Raw genomic sequence first — 24,653 nt, 5'->3', positions numbered from 1 at the left:
TTGCCAAATGTTTCAATGGAAATATAATGGCAATTGGCAAAATTATATAAATACTCACCTGGCTCTTTATTAGAAACAGCTCGTCTGTAGGTGTTAGTCTGTAACTCATCTTCTGCCATGAACAGTTTCTTAGCTATTCTCTTGCCAGGTTTCTGCCCACTGTCGGGTGAATATGTTCAAGTGGTAGACAAGTGTCATTCCAGCTCAGACCTGTTAAACCCATCTGCAGCCTTGCTGGCCTGATAAACCTGCTCCATTCTAACAGTCAGAGCCATGCCAGGTCTGTATTATGAACATTAGTATTTATACTGTTTTAAGAATGGTTTCCTCTCCCAAATAATCTCCAGTAATAAGTCCTGTGGCCAGAAACAAACAAGTGAAGAATGGAGGAAACAAATTGCGCCAATCAATTTGCTACTGTGTCTGATTATATGCAAAACACACCTCTTAATATTGTCTGGTGAGTGTAAAATTATGTTAAATGTATACTACAATTGCTAAAATTATATTAGCATTATTTTTGTATATGCAGTGCTAGAACAGAGTTTGGTCTCACAGGGACATTCAGAATTCTGAAAACATTATTGTTCATTATAGAATGCTGTTGCCAGCCTTATAGTGATGTTTTTTGGCTTAATGTCTAAATGCCGTAGTCATGCCATGCCATAAGTCATGGCATGTCAACATATCATACTAAGTTTCACAACCACTTATAAGATAGTAATTCTGTCAGCTGTGTTAGGCCCTGCAAAAAACCCTCTTCTTTCAGTTCACACTTGCCTCTAGGAGTGAGTAATCCTAAATATGGTAGCAATTTGGTTAGTGAAAACTTTTTCTTTTAAATGATTGTTGTTGATCGGCATTACTGCCTTCTTTGCTGAAGCTCATTGAAGTCAAGAGGGTGATTGTCCAGCTGTTTCTGGAGAATCTGTAGATTTCAAAGCTTTCTAACTATGTACAGAAATTGCGCAGCTTGTGTCAGGACTCCAGACAGCATCAGAGCTTTGAAATTTCACATTTTCACCAGGTTTAGGCAGATAAGATTCAGCAGTGCAGGGCAGCATTAGTCAACACTGGCACACGTCTTGCAGGTAGACGTCCAACCAGCGGCGTCTGTAATGTCTGCCATGTCCGGTCGAGAGGAGAAAGAGTAGCCGGTGGTTCTGCTGCTGATGTGCGTGTCAGTCCGGCTGCAGAGACACGTCAGTCCAGCTTGGTTAGCTGGAATTACCAAGCGTCAGGTCGGGCTTGTCACCAAGATCACCAAGCTGCCTGCGCTAGGAGGGCTGGGTTAGTCTCATGATCACCAACATGATTGGTCTTGCCTTTGACCACAGCATGTAAGTGAATGTGTGCAGTGTTTGGTGTGCTGGGTGTGCTGGGTGTTGGGTGTGCTGAGTGTGCTGGCAGTTGGGTGTGCTGGGTGTTGGGTGTGCAGTGTTGGGCGTTTTGGCTGTTGTGTGTGCTGGTGTTGAGTACGTTGGGTGTGCTGGGTGTTGGGTGTGCAGGGTTTTGGGTTGTGTTGGGTGTGCAGGGTTTTGGGTGTGCTGGGTGTTGGGTGTGCAGAGTTTTGGGTTGTGCTGGGTGTTGGGTGTGCAGTGTTGGGTGTGCTGGGTGTTGGGTGTGCAGTGTTGGGTGTGTTGTGTGTGCAGGGTGATTGGTAGTGTGGGGTGTGGTCCGATTGGTAGTGTGGGGTGTTGTCTGATTGGTAGTGTGGGGTGTTGTCTGATTGGTAGTGTGTGGTGTTGTCTGATTGGTAGTGTGGGGTGTTGTCTGATTGGTAGTGTGGGGTGTTGTCTGATTGGTAGTGTGTGGTGTTGTCTGATTGGTAGTGTGGGGTGTTGTCTGATTGGTAGTGTAGGGTGTGGTCCGATTGGTAGTGTGGGGTGTTGTCTGATTGGTAGTGTGGGGTGTTGTCTGATTGGTAGTGTGGGGTGTGGTCCGATTGGTAGTGTGGGGTGTTGTCTGATTGGTAGTGTGGGGTGTTGTCTGATTGGTAGTGTGTGGTGTTGTCTGATTAGCATAGTCTCTGCAGTCTCTTGCTTCTTGGAGCAGAAGCATGGACAGTGTGTAAGTCCCTTCCTGTCCCTCTTGGTACCCCAGACTCAGGTCTGGCTCAGTGCCTCAGTGTGGTGCATCCTGGCCATCATGGTGATTATATGCCAGGAATGCATAGCAGAAATATTTAAATCTCTTCAATAAGTTGACAGTGATGCACATCTGCTACGACTCCATGCACATGTGCAGTGAAGAAAAGCAATATATGTTGCAACAAACAATATCAACACTGCATACTGCTGTCAAACCTGGAACACTGACACAGTAGGAACATGGTGTTAGGGACCCTGATATAGTTAACTATCCTGAACACACCCCAGCATCGGAACATACTGCTTAGTCGTGTCATCAACCTGTAGAAGTGACACAAACCTCAGCTGGTGGAGTGGGTATACTACTCAGCTGGTTTACTGCCAAGCCCTGTATCTCATAAGGCTTTATTTGTTTGCAAATGCACAAGATGCCTCCTGTTACCTGAGATCAACAGCAACCTACAGTAACTACTGCTAGTGATACACACCAACAAACACAGACCCCAAGAAGTAGAAGTTTCCCATGAAGACCTGAAGTCAGCTCTGCTGTCTGTAGCAGCGCCTCATTTCTAATCATTCTTGGGGATTTTCATGCTAGATTAGTCCATCACACAAACAGGAATGGGATGTTTCTTGCAAACACACATCAAGAACACAACCTTATTTTAAGGAGAAGGATAGAAAAATGGTACACATTCAAAGACTGTGGCACTGGTGACCTTCAGCAGTTAGACTGCATCCTAATATGACGAATGGATAAATTCATTCCACAACACAGAAGCAAACAACACCTTAAAAACAGTAGGATCAGACCACAGAGCAGTAATCACACAAACTAAGTGAAGTCTCAGAGGACCTAAATTGAATTCAAAGGCACAACAGGACTGGATAGTCTTTTCAACATCACCAGAGTCAGATCCACTGCTGAGGTACCCAATCATTTACAAATCAGTGGCCTATGTGGAACATTTGTAGAACATCAGGTATCTGCAGCACTAGATGTTCCTCAGAGAGAAAAGAACCAGACAAGGTCCAGACGCCCCTCATGTCACTACAGCCAGAGCAGCTGTGGGCGGACGCCCGTCACAAGCTAAACGCGAAGAGCTGTCAAGAGAATCACAATTTACTTAACTGCAAGAGAAAGGACCTACAGCATGGATGACATGTTGAAAGAGGAAAAGCTGATGAGCATGGCAGGAAGTGTGAGAGAAGCAAGTGGGAGTGGCCAAAACAGGGAGGCATGGTAGATTGTGATTGAATGAATGACAGAAAATGTTCAGTCCTGGTTGAGTCGCTTTAAGAACTTGCTTTGTCTTACTCCAGTGGCTGAGAATAAATGATGGGCCATTCACTCAAGGGTCAAGGGTCAAGTCAACCTTGAACCAAGGAATGTGCAGGACCAGATAATACACCCAGTGAAGTAATTAATAATTGTGAGTTGGACCATATTGTCCTAGAAATATGTAATAGGGTCTTGGCTAAAGGAAGCATGTCAGAATCATACTGGAAGATGTGTAACTATAATCATAATACCAGTCCCAAGAAGAGACTTTTCCAAAACAAATCATTACTGTGAAATTTATGAAATTATATTATTAATGAAATTATAAATGAACCTAATGATCCTGAACCAAATAGGACCCAGAACTCATGATCAAACAAAATGGGTTCAGACACAGTGGCACAGATTCATGGTTTGAGTGGCATTATTGTGAATTAAAGAGAAACAGTCTCACTGCAGTCCTGTGCTTCAAGGCATTTGTATCCATCACAGTAAAGTGATGAGAATATTAAATGCCTACGATAGTCCTCCAAAACTACTTTAAGCTATCCAGACTATAGACAGTAAAACTCATGTATAAGTGCTCCAGATGTGGAAAGATGAGTGTGAGATGAGTCTGAGATATTAGCAAGAGTTTCTGCTGGGAGATGCAATGGAAAACACATTACCACCATATCTAACAGTGCTAGACATTGCCATGTGAATCGCCCCCAGGGTAAAGAGGCAGGTTTGGGGCTTACCCCAAGGAGATGGAGAAGGCACCCTGCTACTGCCCTCACTGACCTTGGCTTTCTAGAGGACGTCTGCTTGCTGTCTAACACCATGGAGCAAGCCATAGATCTACTATATCAAGCCATAGAACTACTATATCAAGACAGAGAACTACTATATCAAATTGAAGCAGATAGCAGAAATGTGGGCTTGGGCATCAGTACTTGCGAGAATGAGGGAAAACTGTGACAAGTGAGTCCCTTGACAATTATGTATGGACAAGTACTGAAAGAAGTCGATGGCTTCAGATATCAGGACTCCTGTGTAAAATCACCTGAATAAGAACAAAATGTGGGTGGGACTGGTATAGAAAGCTCTTAATGACAAGAAAAAGGAAGTCTTAACATGTGAAGTAATGCTGGCACTTTTACTGCCACAGTCGAAGCCACATTACTCCATGGATGTGATCACATCGTTAGAGAAATCGTTTATTGGCACATATTCAAGGACACTCATAATTGTATGCAGCATCAGATGGCAAGACCATGTGCCAGATGCCCAACTATATGGAGATTTACCTTGTCAAAGCCAGAAAATATCCTGCAGGATAATGGGACTAGGATACTCGCCACACCACCTACTACTACTGCAAACCAGCACATGGAACCAGGATCCATGGTGGGGAACCTAAAGTTGCCAGTTGGAGTTCTGAGATATAATGGTGTCTGCAGAACCACCAGTGACTAACTGCATGCAGGAGCCACAGATCTCGCCCCAGGGCCAGCCATGATAACGCAGACCACACTGCACTCTCTGTCTGCTCTGGGTCTTCTCTGCTCTGCGGGTGAGGGAGCCCAGGGGCTTGTCAAACCACTGGCTTTGTACTCTTAACCCGCCTGCCAGAAACACGCATGCACTGGGCTGATGGCTCATTATCTTGGGATGACAGTTAAGCAAAGTCTCTGCAAAGGAACCTGACACGCCACCGTCCGCAGCAGAAGAGATGAACACCATCCAGTCTGTCCTGATCATAACGAGTGTGGTGTTACTGGCCTGGATTCATTCATTGGCACCTATTCATTTGTTAAACTCTGGGAACAGAAAGTAGGAGCTTGTACCAGGGCAATAATAACATCAGACGCCAACTGGTTAGGTTTACAAAACACAGCATGAGGTGACGTGTTCGGCACTTTTACTGTCAGAATCAATGTCTCAGTTAAATCAAGTGTAGGAGTGTCTGTTCATTTTAATTCTGTTCTCTTTTATAGACTCTGGCAAAGGCTGCAGAGGAATTCCAGATGCAGCACGAATGGAAGGCTGAATATGTAGTGAGTACCTGATGAGTTTGTAGTGAGTACCTGATGAGTTTGTAGTGAGTACCTGATGAGTTTGTAGTGAGTACCTGATGAGTTTGTAGTGAGTACCTGAGGAGTTGTTTGTGCTGTGTTGTTAATATTCATGGCTGCCATGGATCAATATGTACACTTGCCTTAGAATTTTGTTTGTTGCCAGATTTCCTTGATCTAATTTCTAATTTACACTATTATAGACACTGATCCCAAATTACCATCTGTGTGTGTGTGTGTGTGTGTGTGTGTGTGTGTGTGTGTGTGTGTGTGTGTGTGTGATGCACTCACTTAACATAGGCCCACGTAATCCTACAATTACATGATTTTTACAGTTGGTTTATTAAAAATGCTTTTCAGTAAATATCAACAACAAAAACTCCAATAACAAATGATAGTCCAATTAAAGTAATTTAAAAACCAGGACATTTCCTCACTTAAAAAAAAAAACTGGGGCCCACTGGGACAGGACGTGAAATATGGACATAAGGCAATAGGTGTAATGGTGACCTAAGACCTTTGCACATCGTTCTCATCTGTTCACATGCTTGTGTGAAAATGGAACAGCACATTAGACAGGGGGAGTGCTGACCTCACGGTAAAGGAAATCCTTCTGTTTTCTTCACAGGACGACGACATCGTTTATTATAATGCCAAGGACAACGTAAGTGCATGCTTCTGTTAAACGCTCCTCTTTAACCTCTTGTTTCTTTGCGATGTCCACATGACGTCCCATGGCGCGCTGGTCCAGATAGATTTAATCCCTGTAATTGTTGAGGTCATTAGAAAAACGTGTCAGACGTCCCTTTGCAATGTTGAAAAATTGAGTCTTTTTTCCCCTTAACGCTAAATCCGTTAACATGCAGCCTCCCAGTTCATTAGCTGAGCTGGCTCTCCTCACCGGTCTCATGATGTATGGATCCAAACTCATCTGTGCCGAGGAGAACCACTGAAAAGCCTGTGTGCATCCCGAATGGCTGTGACCCTCAGTCTGCAGAATGCACTCTTGCCAGACGTCATACATCACACCTGCCAATTAGCACAGAGAGAAGGGGGGGGTGGGGTGGAGAGAGTCAACGTAGAATCAGAGACAGACAGATGAGCCGTGAGCTCGCACAACCAGAGCGTGTCTGATATAGAAGGCGCGAGAGCTATTCTGAGCAGCTAATGAGTGTCCAACAGATAACAGATGCAGATATGGTGAAGTCCACTGCCTGTCACGCACCTGCGCGTTAGCGTGTCACAGGAAGCAGTGGTGCACTCACGCTAACTCCATTTTGATTGGTTTATGATTTTAATGCTGATGTCATTGTCTGCCTTAAAGAAATGTTTTTATGTTGCCTCCAGCTTGAAGCTAACGAGACAGAAAGGACGAAAAAACGCATCCGGCCTGAATTTAGAGAGGACCCCTTGTTCAAAAACCGTCTCATCTCCTACAAGCACACTGCTGTGCACATCCCTACAGACATATATGATGGATGTGAGTACTGCCCTTATGTAAACACGGCTGCTGAATTCATGCAGATGTATTCTATACATTGCCTGCAAATGCTATATATGTATAAATGCACTGAGAATTGAACTATAATATAACATAGGCACACATGCCATCCTGAGAACAGAAGGACTGTGCAATAATATATACAGTTGGAAAACGGAGATTCCATTTCAACTCCTGTCATGCTGAGGAACACACAGGATTGCTTATGCATCAGCATATAATGTTTTGGGGAGGATTTATTTTTCCAGTGATTTTTTGGCGTGTTTGGTGTGTTTGCATTCACGGGGTTATTGTGCTTACGTCTGTGCAGAGGTAACAGGTTAGCCAGGCCTGGTATATCGCACTTCTGCACATCTGGACCTACAGCGTTAGGTGTCCCTTACCTATTGACCTAACCTTGCATGAGCCCACACACACTCTCTCTCTCTCTCTCTCACACACACACACACACACACACACACACACACACACACACACACACACACACACACACACACACACACGCATGCACATACACACCTAGCACAGCTAAATTCAGGTTATTGCCTGATGCTCTTGGATATATATGAATCAGTGTCTGATTTGACCTCAAGTAGCAGTAGTCTGAGTAGCAGTGGGGCTTCGTGGATCTGAAGGAGTGGACAAGTTTCTCCTTCCGATATTCGCGTGGAGGTGGAAGACGTCATTGTAGGAGGGAGGAGCCTCAGAGAACATGGCAGCACCAGTGCTCTTAGACATGAGTCCAATTATGCTATGATTAGAAATAAGCAAACAGGATTAATGGAAACAACTGTGCAGTAAAGCTGCCAGGCTAATGGAGGCTTAGCCTTCATCATTCCCTCCTCATCCTTCTACCCTGGGCTACACTCCACTTTAATCTCCACTTTAATAAAGCCTGACCTCTGCTTGAGCGCCTTTCACACAGGACGGGGTCTTCGACCTTCGACCTGCTCCCGAGCCCCTGGCCGCCTGGCCGCGTGGCCGAGTATGACCGTGTACCCAGATCTACACACCCAGATCTACACACCCAGATCTATGCACCCAGGTCTATGCACCCAGCTCTAGGGTTAGGTGAGGAGTGGGTGTAATAATAATAATAATAATAATAATAATAATCTTTATTTGTATAGCACCTTTCATACATACATGCAACTCAAAGTGCTTTACAGTATAAATAAAAGAAACATTAAAAGGAGATAAGACAAAAAGACAAAAAGAAAATGTTAAAAGAAATTAAAGATAAAAATATTAAAACAACATAAAAAGTAAAAAAGTTAAGTAAATAAGATAATTAAAACATAAAGTAAATAAGATAAAACTATTAAGACAATTAGATTTAGAAAATAATAGACAACATAATGTAATAAAGTAAATAAGATTGAGAGTTTCTTAACTAAAAGCGGATCTAAACAGGAATGTTTTTAGACTGTTCGTAAAACTATTCAGGGATGAAACGCCTCTGAGCTCTTCAGGAAGAGAATTCCAGAGCTTTGGGCAATAGTGGCTAAACGCACCCTCGCCAATCTTTAATCGGCTTTTAGGAATCACCAGTAGATTACTGTTTGAAGACCTGAGAGACCTGACTGGAACATATCTAACCATCATTTCACTGAGGTAAAGAGGGGCAAGACCATGAAGACATTTAAAAACCATGACTAGAACCTTAAAATCTATTCTAAAGCTGACAGGTAACCAGTGCAGTGAGTGGAGTACAGGTGTAATATGGTCTCTTTCTCCTGTGGGTCAGAACCCTTGCAGCCGCGTTCTGAACTCGCTGTAGGTGCGAAATAGAGCTCTTTGGAAGAGCTGATAGAACAGTGTTACAATAATCTAGCCTTGATGTGGTAAATGCATGGACAAGTTTTTCACTGTCAGCAGGAGAGAGCATATCTCAGACCTTAGCGATGTTTCGAAGGTGAAAGTAAGCTGTCTTGCATGTAGTCATGATGTGTGATTTGAAGCTGAGCTCAAATGTAGGGGGAAGGGCGCGTGTATGCAGGAGTGATGGTATTGTCTGCAGTCTGTCCCTTTGTGTGAAAGACACGAGGAAGTAATGAAGTAGTTTCACTTCTTAGTATGGAGAAAAAGTTCAGAGGTCACTTGTCTACCATTTAAGAAGTGGTTATTTGCTGCAGGACTTTGAGTATTATGTCTCCGTGTGAGTCTGATTGCACACGTTAAATAAAGGAAGAAGAAAGATTATATTTTATTTGGCTGTGTGTCTTTATTGTGTACAGCAGGTTTAATGTATGTTGTTAGCTGTCACTTGGAGCATGAGAAGATAGTGATTCTAATCTAACAGCACTCAGACCCAAGCACACACACATCAACCTCTATTACTCACAAACATACACTCAAATAGCTTGGGCTCCTGGCTCCCGTAGGGGAGAAAATTGGATTTTCCAGAATAAAGTGTCACGTCGTTTAAGGGGGAGAAGGTGTAGGTGGGCTAACCCTGCCGTGGTCTGAAGATGCAATAAAAATGTACCGTCATTAAGACAGACACTGAAGGAAACAGCCCTGTGAAACTGCTTTTCCCGAAGAGACGGAGCCCAATAGAATGTGGGGCTCGGTGTCTGTGTGCGCAGAATGCATTTGTAGGTGTATCTACATACAATGAATTTCCTCACATAATGTAAAAAGCTTGAAATTGTAATTTGAACTTTTTGTTGAATATATTTTGTATTTATATGTGCTGAAGTGTAAGTTATTGTTTTATGTATTGATGTGTAGATGAAAGTTGAATACAGCAGTAATGTTAAGTTCACGTAACCTTCGTCTCTGAATTGTTTTATTTTCAAGTTATTCTCTCATGTTTCCTCAAAAGTTCTCTTGAAGTTACACCACTAATACTGAAAGCGACATGGACACATACATCATACCAAAACTGTTCTAGGCTGTGTGATCCTTTATGCCCTCAGCTGTCAATAAAGTAAATTGTTATGGCAACTATATCACCCAATTCTTCATAGTTCATTAGATTTATTGTTGACACATAGGATGTTTTCCCCTCTCTGATGAGAACATTCTTCAAAAACACTTCCAGCATCGTGTCCATACACGGCCTTTTCAAAGATGAGAGATTTGATGGGACAATTACAGGTTTCCATGGTTCCCTCACAGATTATGCAATAAAGTCAATCAGCTTATTTGCAGAAACAGGAGAGCTCTCTGTGGATTAGATAGAATTATACTGTTCACAGTCAGTGAGACAAGTGTAAATTGCACCCCCATTTTACACTCACCCACAAGCACACACACACAAGCATGTGTGAATGTGCGTGTGTGTGTGTGAGCATGATATTTCAGTCAGTACAATACACATTGTTCATGAACTTTCTAAGTACAAACAGCAAGGATTGTGTGTTTAGAGCAGGATGTAGCAGGATGTAGTTTTAGTCTGTTCACACAACTTCTGCTCAAGTCCTACACCTGTATTTTCTCCTGCTCTTGAACTTGAAACCTCTGCACAGTTGAACTAGCCCTGTGTGTGCTTGTGTGAATCTGTGTTAACACAGTTGAACTAGCCCTGTGTGTGCTTGTGTGAATCTGTGTTAACACAGTTAAACTAGCCCTGCGTGTGTTTGTGTGAATCTGTGTTAACACAGTTGAACTAGCCCTGTGTGTGTTTGTGTGAATCTGTGTTAACACAGTTGAACTAGCCCTGTGTGTGCTTGTCTGTGCTGCCCAGCCACCATCGTGCTGAACGAGCTGAACTGGACTGGAGCTCTGGAGGACGTGTTCAAGAGGAACCGCGAGGAGGACCCCACTCTGCTCTGGCAAGTGTTTGGCAGCGCCACAGGACTGGCCCGCTACTACCCTGGTACGCACTGTGTGTGTGTGTGTGTGTGTGTGTGTGTGTGTGTGTGTGTGTGTGTGTGAGGGAGAGAATGATTTCTTTCCTGGAGGGAAAGATTTTTTTCCCTGGTGGTGTTTATATTAGATTCTATCCTCAAATTGCCTCTCACACTAACAGAGCTGTGGGTGTTTGTGTGTGTGTGTGTGTGTGTGTGTGTGTGTGTGTGTGTGTGTGTGTGTGTGTGTGTGTGTGTGTGTGTGTGTGTTTCTGCTGATCTGGTTACACCTTCCCACTGATGAGGTGATTTCTTTTTTTGGAAATAATTTCTTTCTGTGAATCATCGCTAGCTGAAGTGACGTTTTTTATCTGTGTCTCATATGAGGGGGACTCTGTTCCTGAGGCGTCGTCCTCTCGTTGGTAAACATGGTGTGTGGTCCAGGCTCAAATTATACTGACATTCTGATACCAGCGTCTAATGTGGGATGTGGCAGCAGCTTAGCAGACGTCCTAATGATGATGCAGGGATGAATGATGCTCTCACTTCATTCCCATTACCTTCAGCTTTACAATGGATGATGCTTTAGTTTAAAGTTTGCATAAAAATCATATATTATTTTATGAAAACCTTGTGTACATTTACTATAGAAGCATAAGTATTTTATGGGTAGCATGGATGTGTGTGTGTGTGTGTCTGTGTGTGTGTGTGTGTGTGTGTGTGTGTGTGTGTGTGTGTGTGTGTGTGTGTGTGTGTGTGTGTGAGTGTGTTTATTTTTATAATTTCTACCAATATCAGGATACCACCAGTGCACAGAAACAACACACACACACACACACAGTGATCAATAATACTTTACAACTGTACTTTATGTGCATGTTACAACGAGCCGCAGTCAATAAAGTTGTCAGACCCACTCAACCTGCCTGTCAGTCGGCAGCGTCTGTCCAGTCATGCACACTCATCACATTATGTTCAGTCATTACAATCACAGACTCAACCAAATGTGGATTGTGCTTCAAGTTGTGCTGCATTTCACCGTGGACAGCTGTGATTACACATTCATCATGTTACTACAGACTGTATCCATGTACCAGTGTGTTGAAGCTCCTCTCCAGACCTCTTCTGAGATTACCCCTGATCAATGTGTTTATTGTGTGTGTTATGTAGCAGTGGGTAAGGCCCTGAAATAATAAAGCATAACAAACAAAGTACATGTCTACAAATCTATCTGCAAGAATTATGTTTTGCACTTTAGTAGGAGCAGATTTGATGCTGTTTGATTTCTTAGTCCTTATTTCCTGGTGTTTTCTGGGTCCGTTCTTTGTTTGGTCGTATATATAAATGCTCCCTTAGTTTTAATACATTTAGTCTTCAGATTTTATGAATTAAGTATAAAATATATTTTTATATTTCGAGAGTTCAAGCTGATTTCTAGAATAACATCCAGCAGACATGTAGAAGCTAAAGTGGAAAATTGGGCGTAAATTACTGAAATAAAACTACAGAACTGTAAATACCTGAAAAATTGTGTTCGGGGATTATTACAAATTTTCTTGAGCTGTGCAAATGAAACAAAGTAAATTTTTTTACTGGATACAAGCTGTTATTCAATATTCATTATTATCGGTCTCTGAACGTTGGTTTACGGTCACTGAATGTTATGTTAGCACTGTACCTGTTAACGCAGATAGACAGGAACTGTAAAGCAGATAGACAGGAACTGTAGAGCAGTCAGACAGGAACTGTAAAGCACCTATACACACTTATTTGTGATTGTTGTGTTGTGAACATTGTTATTGTATGTCACACACTTCATATCTTGTAGGCTAGTCTCTTGCATATTAATGTGTGCCATTATGCAGGAAAACACGGGTGAACATGCATTATGCAGCATGCATTGACATATACTGTCCTGATGATGTCACGGTGGTTTATTCATTATCTCCCGCATTTAGGAATCTGGTATTTAAGACGCTTCTTTTCCATTTAGCTTCTCCTTGGAAGGATGCCAGGAAAACACAGAGCAGAATCGACCTGTATGATGTCCGCCGTAGACCCTGGTACAGCCACTACGGCACCTTTATGTTCTCTTCCTTCTCTTTCTTTTTAACAATATGGAATAATACAATATATATATATATATATATATATATATATATATATATATATATATATATATATATATCCAGGCTATTGAAGCATGCTTCTTGTTGTTTTATTTAGGTATGTTCAAGGAGCAGCCTCGCCTAAGGACATGCTCATTCTAGTGGACGCGTGAGTGGGTTTCATATTAGTGCATTATCCCATATCAAAGCCTGCATGGTGCGGGCGGCCTCTCCCCCTTCCCCTCTGAGTGGGGCTGTGTGTAGCTGAGTGGGGCTCAGGTGCTGAAGTGTGTGGACACGGCCGTAATGCGCCGTGCCTTCTTCTGTCACTGTTTTGCAGGAGTGGCAGCGTTTCCGGATTAACTCTTAAACTCATCCGGACGTCCGTCAGTGAGATGCTGGAGACACTTTCTGATGATGACTATGTCAATGTGGTGAACGTAAGTGTTATCCCCTGTGCGCGCGTGTGTGTGTGTGTGTGTGTTTGTTTCCTTATGCCTTTTATTCTGTCAGTGGTGTGGACACTAAATTTTGGATCAATAAAAAGAATTTGGGTAATTTTCATAAAAAGGAGATTACTTCAAGACTGAACACATGTAGTCAGTTGTGCCCGTGTATGTGGCACCCATGAAGTTGTTTTTGTGCACTCCTGTGTCTGAGAGAAAGACCAGTAGACGGCTGCAGGTGAAATCATGAAATATGGGTCTGGCTTCATTTTACCACTTGAAAATGGGCCCTTATTGGAAATGGTGTTGGAGCCAGGCACGTACAGCAGGGTGGCTGCCGGGCCAGGTGCTGAGTGATCGGTCCGTGCGCGGCCCGCGGAAATGCTCATTCATCACTGGTCTGTGAGTGAGCCCTGGATTAATCGCAGTCCCTGTGCTGGATTAATCGGGGTCCTCATGCTGGATTAATCATGGTCCTTGTGCTGGATTAATCGGGGTCCTCGTGCTGGATTAATCATGGTCCTTGTGCTGGATTAATCGGGGTCCTCGTGCTGGATTAATCAGGGTCCAAACCCTTCTCTCCTCTCCTCTGCTCTCGCCCTGAATCCATCCATCCATCATGCTCTCATTCCCAAAGTGGCCTGAGTGATGGAACCTGGCGTAGCTGCAGGATTATTGGGTCGTTCTCCAGCCTCGGTAGAGGGAGCTGTGTTCTGACATTTTTACTTTCCAAAGTAATTCCTGCTTCCTGATTCATTCACTTTGCTATTAGACTTTTTCCATCTTTTGTCTTTCTGAGAATTTAGCAACATTTCTTCTTGCTCTGGTGCATGAGCACTTTGACAAAGGATAATCCAACTGAGATCTTTCAGATCGCTCCGCTTCAGGAAGCATGTGTGTCTGTGTGTGCGTCTTTGTGTGTATGTCTTGTGTGTGTGTGTGTGTGTGTGTGTGTGTGTGTGTGTGTGTGTGTGTGTGTGTGTGTGTGTGTGTGTGTGTGTGTGTGTGTGTGTGTGTTTGTGTGTGTATGCATGCACACAAACAAGCTATGTTGGTCAGTCAGTGTGTAGCTATTCTGTGAAAGACTATGTATGTCAGAGAAGATGGGGTAATTACTTTTCTCCATTTAGGTTCAGCTTTGTCAATAGAGGTGTGTGGTCTGCCGCTCTGATCTCTGGTGTAATGTTCAGGCACTGCTATAGGATATGGGATGGTTGTGTAGGGTGTAGTGACCACAGCTCTGGAGTGATGCATGGTTCAGGCGTCTGATGCAACACTGGCATTAGGTGCTGTTGCAGGTTTCATCAGTCATGCAGTTGGACTTTTGCAGGCTAATGACATCTAGTCAGTCCCTGAGCCTCAGGGGCCCTAAACCCACCTATTATCCATCCACCCATCAAGCTAAGCAGACGATTGATCAGAACCACCCATTATGGATTATCTGCAAGAGAAGAACATACAATTAAATGAGCTTAAAACATCTGCATTAGGTTTAATGTAATGAGAACAGGGGTGTAATGCAGCACAGATCAAGTCTCTAATTGGACATTTCTGGGGTTTTTTTTATTTATTTTTTTGCTTTGGCTCTGCACATTGGATTTGAAAGTAAACAAAGTCTGTGAGGATGGATCTCAGGTTGTGAGCCTTAATCCTAGCGTATTTACATCTCTGTCCAGGGAACACACAGATCACCATCCTCTTAATGCTTAGTCCCTGATGTTTAAGGCACCACAAGTGTGTCACCATCAATAATTGGACAAGCGGCTGTTCATCTGTTTCTTAGGCAGCTGTGTGTCATTCATGCACAGCAGAGCCAGTGAAAGATCTGGAACTGGTTGTGGACGGGGGAAGTGCATATGGAGACTGTTGTGACGATCTCTCCACATAAGGAGCAAATATGTGTCAGTGACAGTAATAAGGCAACCAAGAGGATCAGGAATATGTGTGTGTGAACAGAGGGAGTCAAACATTAGTCATATTAAAACCAACTGTTTACACGCAAAACACCCAAATTCACTGCTGAGTTTAGCAACAGTCCACATCCTGGCAATGATGGACAAGAACTGCTTTTAATAGTGAAGAAACCAGATGAAGCAGCCTAGCCAGATGTGATAGAGATATGTCAGAGACTACGTTGAGCGAAAGGGTGCAATGATCCAAGCACCATGACCTGAGGAAACCACTGGTTAGTCTGACGGGCTGCAAGACAAACAGTACTAGATTTTAAAACAACCCCCCCGATCCTGAGCACAGCAGTGGTCAGTTCCCAGTTGAGCCCCTCCTAGAAAAAGCAGGAAATGACGAGCACCAGGCCTAACGTTACTGGGGCAGACACCCGCAATCTGGTTATATCTGTGGGTCATGGAACTTTCATTTGCAGCCATTCATTTGCAGTTGTTGATTTACAACCAAGTACCAAAAATTAGTTTTATTCATGATTCTAAATTGTCCATATACACGCGATCCCCTGAAGTGCATCTATATATGAAGAGCTGGGATTCTTCTATATTTCACCAGTATAGATCTAGATTTTCTCAATTAAAGCTGTCTGACTTCAGTGCCAACATCACTGTTTTTTTCAGCATGCAATGTGCTGGAATATATAACCCAAACGAGCGTGTCCCAGCCGGGCTGTTCCTCCTGACTACACAATGTCCTAGCCAGGCTGTTCCTCCTGACTACACCATGTCCCAGCCGGGCTGTTCCTTCTGACTACACCATGTCCCAGTTGGGCTGTTCCTCCTGACTACACCATGTCCCAGTTGGGCTGTTCCTTCTGACTACACCATGTCCCAGTTGGGCTGTTCCTCCTGACTACACCATGTCCCAGCCGGGCTGTTCCTCCTGACTACACAATGTCCCAGTCAGGCTGTTCCTCCTGACTACACCATGTCCCAGCCGGGCTGTTCCTTCTGACTACACCATGTCCCAGTTGGGCTGTTCCTCCTGACTACACCATGTCCCAGCCGGGCTGTTCCTCCTGACTACACCATGTCCCAGCCGGGCTGTTCCTCCTGACTACACCATGTCCCAGTTGGGCTGTTCCTCCTGACTACACCATGTCCCAGCCGGGCTGTTCCTTCTGACTACACCATGTCCCAGTTGGGCTGTTCCTCCTGACTACACCATGTCCCAGTTGGGCTGTTCCTCCTGACTACATCATGTCCCAGCCGGGCTGTTCCTCCTGACTACACCATGTCCCAGTTGGGTTGTTCCTCCTGACTACACCATGTCCCAGCCGGGCTGTTCCTTCTGACTACACCATGTCCCAGCCAGGCTGTTCCTCCTGACTACACCATGTCCCAGTTGGGCTGTTCCTCCTGACTACACCATGTCCCAGCCGGGCTGTTCCTTCTGACTACACCATGTCCCAGCCGGGCTGTTCCTCCTGACTACACCATGTCCCAGTTGGGCTGTTCCTCCTGACTACACCATGTCCCAGCCGGGCTGTTCCTCCTGACTACACAATGTCCCAGCCGGGCTGTTCCTCCTGACTACACCATGTCCCAGCCGGGCTGTTCCTCCTGACTACACCATGTCCCAGTTGGGCTGTTCCTCCTGACTACACCATGTCCCAGTTGGGCTGTTCCTCCTGACTACACCATGTCCCAGCCGGGCTGTTCCTCCTGACTGCACCATGTCCCAGTTGGGCTGTTCCTCCTGACTACACCATGTCCTCCTGTCTCATTCCCTTATCATGCTTACCATTTTTATGCAGGAGAACATACATATCTAAAACCCTTTTTCACTCATGATGAATGCTTATGCAACCCGGGACAAAAATTATGCATCTGTAGCAGTGGTCATCAGTTCACTCTAATTCACATGGCAGCTCACCTGCAGTTTATATATGTATTTATGCAGTTTAATGAAGCCCATATGCATGAACTCATATTTGCATATGGAGAAGGTGCTGGAAGTAATGACTGTCTTTCTTTTTGAGTATGGACATTCATCAGTTGTGCTGTAATCACACTGTGGCCGCCTGCTCTCCTCAGCCCTGTGCTCTCAGCTGCCTCGTACTCTGGATTTGATGAGCTGACATTTGCAAACGACGCTCTGTCTGTGCGGAGCGCCACCAGGAGACGCACGGTGGGCCCTGCGCAGGCAATAAACGCTGTTGTCACAACTTTAGTATTAGTGGGCATGTTCATGTAAATCTGACATTTAGAGTGAATGAGGGAAACTTGAAACTGGGGAAAATAAGTTTTGTATTGTACTTTTTCGATTACTGGCTGATATGAGTGTAACGATCCCCTCTGTCTTTTTCTTCTTTTAGATTTAGGTTATTGTTAGACATCAAGGCAAATATTTAATCTGGTTTATTGAAGCTTGTCATGGCAATATGGCAGCACAGCTGAACTAGCACAGAGCTGTTTGGGAGTATTGGAGGCTTTGTGTGAGTTATATGAGCCTCCTGCAACAACAGACAGGAGAAGCCAAACGCTGATGAAACTACAGTGAAATTCAAAGGAATGAATAGCCCCACGAGGCCTCCCTGGATATGTGTTTTCAAGTGTTTGTTCCTGTTTGGCTGGAATTAGATGTTGATGTGTTGCTCTGATCCTCGACCAGCTCCCCACCAGAGTCCTGAGTCGCACCCTGGAGGACGGCGTCAGCTGCAGGAGAAACGTCTGCTGTGGCCTCCTCTGGTTCCCAGTATTAAGCTTGTTCTGGCATTGGTCCTTTCTAAGGGGTCAGGGATTTCAAAATAACGTGTAAAGGTTTTTTTAAATGTGTGTAGCGTATATTTTGGAACAGCATATAGCACCCCGCCCCACCCGTGTGTGTGTGTGTGTGTGTGTGTGTGTGTGTGTGTGTGTGTGTGTGTGTGTGTGTGTGTGTATCAGCACCATTTCCAGGCCTGTTTATAACCGTCTGTCTTCTGAGAGTAATGAGTCATGTTACTAAAACATCCGGGCAACATTTGAGACACTAATTGTCCCTGTGATTCATCACTCCAGCTCCAGGAGCAAACACGAGCTTTCTGAACCTGAAATGTTAATGAAAAAGCACCAAATTTGAGCATCTTTAAATCCTCAAGCAGGAGTGTGGATGTGCATGCTAGTGGAGACAGCACTCACCTATGACCTCCGTTACTCTTATGTTAGTCACACTGACCTTTGGCCTTGTTGAGTTTATGCAGATAATTAGTACTTTCATTCTTTTAATATTTTCACAATTTTCACAATCTTGCTTTATTTATTCTTCATACACATAGTTTTTGTCTTCTCTCGCGCTCTTTCTCTCGCGCTCTATCTGCCTTTCTCTTTCAGGTTCAGTAATAGGATCAGAGGGGTCAACCACATGAAGTGACAGATCACAGAAATCCATTTCAGAGACAGGGAGAGGAAACTTTTAAGTTAATCCAGCTTGTCAAACCGAATATTGCTCATTACAAACTGCATTGCCTTTGATGGATGGAGCTGAAAAATGCCCTTATTATGATGCTCAAAAGCACCAAACCAAATCAGAGATGCACTTTAGCAGCTTTTATTGATGTTCTGTGGTTTTTGATAGGAAAGACGAGTAGACCTGGAAGTTAACGACTTTATTGAAGCAGTGTGTGTTCAGCCTACTGCATGTGTCTCTTATTTTTCCAGTTTAACACGCGGGTGAACAACACGGCCTGCTTTGACCATCTGGTCCAAGCCAATGTCCGCAATAAGAAAATCCTGAAGGACGCAGTGCAGAACATCACAGCTAAGGGCATTACCAACTACACAAAGGGCTTTGAATTTGCCTTCAAACAGCTTTCAGATGTAAGTGTGCATCTGATCTTTGTACATCCTCATGCACAAATGGGTCACTTAATGGTTAAAACAGACATTTAATGCAGTTCTTGTCCTAATGCAGTTCAGGTAAAATGGTCATTTATTTTATTAATTTAGTTTTTTAAACATGTCTGGGACCCATCAGGCCTTTGGGGCTTTATGCTGCCTAAATGCTAAAGGCACAGTAAGCCTGCAACCCTGCAGACTCCTACCTAGATCAAAACACTGGATAAGATGACAGGGCTGTGATGTGGCGTTGGGTTTCCAACACCGTGTGAGTCACAAGCTAACAGTGTTATGTGCAGACTCAACGCTGGCGAATTCCACCCAGACGTGTCCTTGAAACCTAATGGTCAATCTGGGTTAAAGAGATATCATTAGTAAAACTGGAATGCAACATTGAGTAACATTGGAACATTTATTACCAGTATGTTTAGTATCCAGTGGTGGTAATCAACTTTGTTGCCTTAAATACAGATTTTAAAACTGGAAAGCAGTAATACTGTTTTCATAACATTCAAACCTTCCTAACAGCTAGTTTTATGATGGTGTTAAACATAGTAATAGAATAGCTTTCAAATTATCTAGATTATTAATAATGATTAATAAATATGCAATTAAGCATGATTAAAATTCAATCATCTGACAGACCTAATTATTTTATGTAACATTACATATACAAGTCTACTTTTTTATGCAAAGAAAAATGAAGATTTCCCAAATCCAAGAAAACAGATAACTTCCCTCAGAGGTCCTTTCATTGGATGTCCTTATACTCAAAGCTGATGCTGATGAATATAGCATATTACAGTTGTGTGGTGCTCTCTGGTGGTGGTATCATGTAATTGCATCTGGTTTAAATGTGTTTCAGTCAAATATGACAAGAGCTAACTGCCACAAAATCATCATGCTGTTTACTGATGGAGGAGAGGAGAGAGCTCAGGAAATCTTCACCAGATATAACCCTGACAAAAAGGTGGGTGACCATGTGCAGTGGGTGTGTGTGAGTGTGTGTGTGTGTGTGTGTGTGTGTGTGTGTGTGTGTGTGTGTGTGTGTGTGTGTGTGTGTGTGTGGGTGTGTGTGTGTGTGTGTGTGTGTGTGTGTGTATAACTAAAGTCCAGGATGTAATGCTCATCTTTGTATGTGTGAGTGTGTGTGTGTGTGTGTGGGAGTGTATGTGTGTGTGTGTTTGTAGACTAAAGCCCAGGACGTAATGCTCATCTGTGTATGTGTGTTTGTGTGTGTGTGATTGTGTGTGGGAGTGTATGTGTGTGTGTGTGTGTGTGTGTGTGTGTGTGTGTGTGTGTGTGTGTGTGTGTGTGTGTGTGTGTGTGTGTATGTGTGTGTGTAGACTAAAGCCCAGGACCTAATGCTCACGTGTGTTTGTGATTTCAGGTGCGTGTATTCACCTTTTCTGTTGGCCAACACAACTATGACACAGGACCTATACAGTGGATGGCCTGCGCTAATAAAGGTAAAACGTTTGTGTGTGTGCGTGCGTGCGTGCGTGTGTGTGTGTGTGGGGGGGGGGGGGGGGTGTGTGGGGGTGTGTGTGTGTGTGTGAGAGAGAGAGAGAGAGAGAGAGAGAGAGAGAGAGAGAGAGAGAGAGAGAGATCATTTGTGTTTTAGCTTTCAGGGTTCCATTTCATTGGATGCTAGCATTTATGTTTTTATTTATTTATTTTATAAATGTCACCAGGGTTACGCAGATAGATACATTTGCATTTATGGTTTAAGTATATAATGGTTGTTAAGGAAGTTATGTAGTAGACTTTCATGGAGACACATATATTCTTGACATCTAAGTTTATAGTGCTGGTGAGACTGCTGCAGAGGTCCCTCTAGTGGCAGGAACAAGAAGCGCGTCTGTTGGTGTAGAAAGCAGGAGTGTAGAGAACTTATTTCTCCTTCTCTGATTCCTCCTAGGTTACTTCTATGAAATTCCTTCCATTGGAGCAATCCGCATAAACACGCAGGTCTTTTAAACGTGCACTACCGCTTTGATGTTTTCGAAACACAGCTAAAATATTTGCACATCAGCTGTCATTTTTGGGCATGCAGATAGATGTGGTCTAGTAGAAGGCCCACATTTGACCAATTTACATGATATGTGATGGAAATGACTCTGTGGTGCAGGAGTACCTGGATGTTCTGGGCAGACCCATGGTGCTGGCCGACGCCAAGCAGGTGCAGTGGACCAACGTCTATCTGGACGCCCTGGTAGTACCTGTTCTAACATGGACATCTCATATGCCAGAATTATATTTGCTACGGTTTCAAAGTTGGATAGACGTTTTACTGTACCTGTGTGCTTGACCTCTGTGTGACCTCAGGAACTGGGTCTGGTTGTCACTGGCACACTGCCCGTCTTCAACAAGACCAAATCAAAGGAGGATGGTTCCAGCAAGCAGGTTTCTGTGTACTCACACATCTCAATGCTGCACTCCAAACTCTGACATTCAAACAGCCGTTTGGATCGGTGCCCTGAGCCCAGAATTCCAGGCTTCAAAAATCAGACCCAAACGTCTATTAATAGCCTTGGCGCTGGAAACGGGTGATATTTTCATCACTTGAAGTCAGAAGCAGCTCGTAGTGACGCAGAAAGCCCACGTTTGTTATCTTCCAGACGTAGTAACTATCAGGACAATAGCCTTTTGGGAAATCAGACCTAAAAGCATCAAGACATTCCTAGTAAATATTATGGGATATCTTGTTCTAATGAACGGTTGCAGGTCAAAGTCTGTGACTGTCTGTGTAAAGTTCAGCTGGGAAGGCTGTGTTATTCTGAGCTGCTGTGTTGTTCTGAGTAGCTGGATAACAGAGTTCCTGTTGTGCTGATTAGTGTGCTGAATCGTGAAGGTCTGGACTGCCCCTGGCACAGGCTGTGTGTCCCCACTACTGTACATCCTAGAATATAGCTGACAATGTCCGATACACCTGTTACAGAAAGGGTCATGACCAGCTGAGCATGATAAATTAAAGCATCATCACAACTCGTATATGCCTAAACATTCCTAAAGCCTTGAAATTATGGGTCTGAACTTTCTTATAACCCAATAAATCAGAATGTTTCTTTTGCATGTAGCACCAGAACCAGCTCATCCTGGGAGTGATGGGTGTGGATGTGTCTCTGGATGACATTAAAAGACTTACTCCACGCTTCAGTGTGCGTATGCGGTGAACACACACACACCTTCACACATCCACACACTCTAATGTAACACAATTTCAACATATCAAGCTAAATACCAGCATTTCATTTTTATTTGATCTAAAGCAAAGATAAAGTCATCAGTTCATATGTGTGAATGTAAATGGGGAGTCAGAATACAGGGTGGAGTCATGTCTCAGTCACAGTCACAGTCTCAGTCACAGTTTCAGTCACAGTATCAGTCACAGTCTCAGTCACAGTATCAGTCACAATCACAGTCTCAGTCAGTCACAGTCTCAGTCACAGTATCAGTCACAGTCACAGTATCAGTCACAATCACAGTATCAGTCACAGTATCAGTCACAATCACAGTCTCAGTCACCGTCTCAGTCACAGTATCAGTCACAGTATCAGTCTCAGTCACAGTATCAGTCACAATCACAGTATCAGTCTCAGTCACAGTCTCAGTCACAGTATCAGTCACAATCACAGTCACAGTATCAGTCACAGTATCAGTCACAGTATCAGTCACTGTATCAGTCTCAGTCACAGTCTCAGTCTTGTCCTGTTGGGACAGTAGGAGCTTACATGTTCTCTCTTATCTAGCCTTCTTTCCTTTGGCTTTCACAGAGGAGACACTCTGGAGAAAATCTGAGCTTTCATGCTCGCCTTGTACATTACACAAGCATCTGCTTGTACTTAGATTTGATTTGTAAATGGTTCTGATTTTCCATTAAGTTGCCAGGAGTATTTCCAGATGAACAGACACCGTTGATTAACACACACAGCTTGCGGATGATTGACAGCTTTGAGCAGTGGAGAGTGGGGATTGTGGACAGCACCACAGTGGAATTGCGCTATTCATTGTACTGACTCTCACTATGGAAAAGGCCCATTAGACCTTAACAGCAGTTTGGTTTACTATGTTTTCTCTGAAGTGGAACTACAATTCTTTTCCCTCTTTCTGTGTCTCAGATTGGCCCTAATGGATATTATTTTGCAATTGACCCCAATGGCTATGTGCTGCTCCACCCAAACCTCCAGCCCAAGGTAAACTTGTACTTGAAAGTATGCGTTACATACAGGTACTGCACGTATTGATAGTCAGATCCCCATCTCTCTCTCTCTCACTTTCTCCCTCTCCCTCTCTCACTTTCTCCCTCTCCCTCTCTCTCTCTCTCTCTCTATTTCTCTCCCTCTCTAGCCCTCTCTCCCTCTCTAGCCCTCTCTCTCTATTTCTCTTCCTCTCTCTCTCCCTCCCTCTTGCTCACTCTCTTTTTCTCTCCCTCCCTCTCTCTCTCTCTGTCCCTCTCTCTCTTCAAATTCTTTTTCATCCTTTCTTTTGATCATATTAGAGTTTTCTGCATTGACATGCAAACAGTTTTCAGCACCTGGAAAAAAACACAAAACACCAGAGTGTTCCAGCGATTTGACAGGATACTGCCGGAGAAGCGAGAGAAACTGCCATGACCTGCTGGCTCCAGGTGGAAGCCGTGGATGGGGAATGTATTAACATGCACTTACAGAGCGTGAGGAAGCGTGAGGATGCGTGAGGAAGCGTGAGGAGGAGTGAGGATGCGTGAGGAAGCGTGAGGAAGCGTGAGGATGCGTGAGGAAGCGTGAGGATGCGTGAGGATGCGTGAGGAAGCATGAGGATGCGTGAGGAAGCGTGAGGAAGCGTGAGGATGCGTGAGGAAGCGTGAGGATGCGTGAGGAAGCGTGAGGATGCGTGAGGAAGCGTGAGGAAGCGTGAGGATGCGTGAGGAAGCGTGAGGATGCGTGAGGATGCGTGAGGAAGCGTGAGGAAGCGTGTGCGCCCCCCGGTGCACCTCCACTTCTCCTGAGCACATGTTGCGTTCGGGCCGGTTTTTTTTTTCTCCATGCATAACCTTTGCAGTTTGCCTGCAGTAATGCACAGTAAACTGGCAGTGAACTCGCATATATGTTTCTCAATTGATCCCAGCCCATGAACATATCAGTCTATCTGTGGAGGCCTTTGATTCTAGAATTCCACTCCACATATAGGGTGGTATGCATCACTGAAACGAGGCATATGTGATGAATGCAAGAGAGAAGCTTCCATGTGTACGCGTGCACGTGTGCGTGCGTGCACTCTAAACGATGTTGAAGATAAGCAGGACAGTCTTTTCTTCTCCTTGCTGGACTTGTAAAAGCACTATCACATCATCACCGAGAGCCGCTGTCTGGGCAGGATGAACCTCGGGTTGAAGGACCTGAAACTGGCGAAGTGTATGACACATGGCTGGACCGCCGAGAACAGTTTACACATTCAGTGATTTAACGTCACACCGTCGTCACGAGCCAGAGGGCTTGAGTTATGCACACGCAGCCCGAAGAGGCTAGTTTAAACAGTCCAGATTTCTTCGCTGCGATATTCTTTGGAGCCTCGCATGCCCGTGGAGTCAAGGAACCACGGCACACGAGCCAG

The 24,653-nt window shown here is 44.2% G+C and overlaps 1 protein-coding gene across 1 annotated transcript in view; it reads left to right on the top strand.

The window, feature by feature from the left end:
• Positions 1-24,653, top strand: part of LOC143497502 (voltage-dependent calcium channel subunit alpha-2/delta-1) — a 71,633-nt gene that overhangs the window by 24,655 nt on the left and 22,325 nt on the right. Inside the window, exons 4-18 of the mRNA XM_076993376.1 lie at positions 5,352-5,411; positions 6,058-6,093; positions 6,777-6,909; positions 10,622-10,753; positions 12,718-12,787; positions 12,951-13,001; positions 13,173-13,272; positions 18,882-19,040; positions 19,924-20,028; positions 20,449-20,527; positions 20,980-21,029; positions 21,190-21,273; positions 21,387-21,464; positions 22,139-22,219; positions 23,180-23,254. Coding sequence (XP_076849491.1) covers positions 5,352-5,411; positions 6,058-6,093; positions 6,777-6,909; positions 10,622-10,753; positions 12,718-12,787; positions 12,951-13,001; positions 13,173-13,272; positions 18,882-19,040; positions 19,924-20,028; positions 20,449-20,527; positions 20,980-21,029; positions 21,190-21,273; positions 21,387-21,464; positions 22,139-22,219; positions 23,180-23,254 — 1,293 coding nt within the window. The remainder of the gene's footprint in view (positions 1-5,351; positions 5,412-6,057; positions 6,094-6,776; positions 6,910-10,621; positions 10,754-12,717; positions 12,788-12,950; positions 13,002-13,172; positions 13,273-18,881; positions 19,041-19,923; positions 20,029-20,448; positions 20,528-20,979; positions 21,030-21,189; positions 21,274-21,386; positions 21,465-22,138; positions 22,220-23,179; positions 23,255-24,653) is intronic.

Source organism: Brachyhypopomus gauderio, chromosome 2, assembly GCF_052324685.1.
Source record: "Brachyhypopomus gauderio isolate BG-103 chromosome 2, BGAUD_0.2, whole genome shotgun sequence".
Classification (NCBI taxonomy): domain Eukaryota; kingdom Metazoa; phylum Chordata; class Actinopteri; order Gymnotiformes; family Hypopomidae; genus Brachyhypopomus; species Brachyhypopomus gauderio.
Note: the sequence above shows the minus strand (reverse complement) of the source record. Positions and strands in the feature narration are given on the sequence as shown.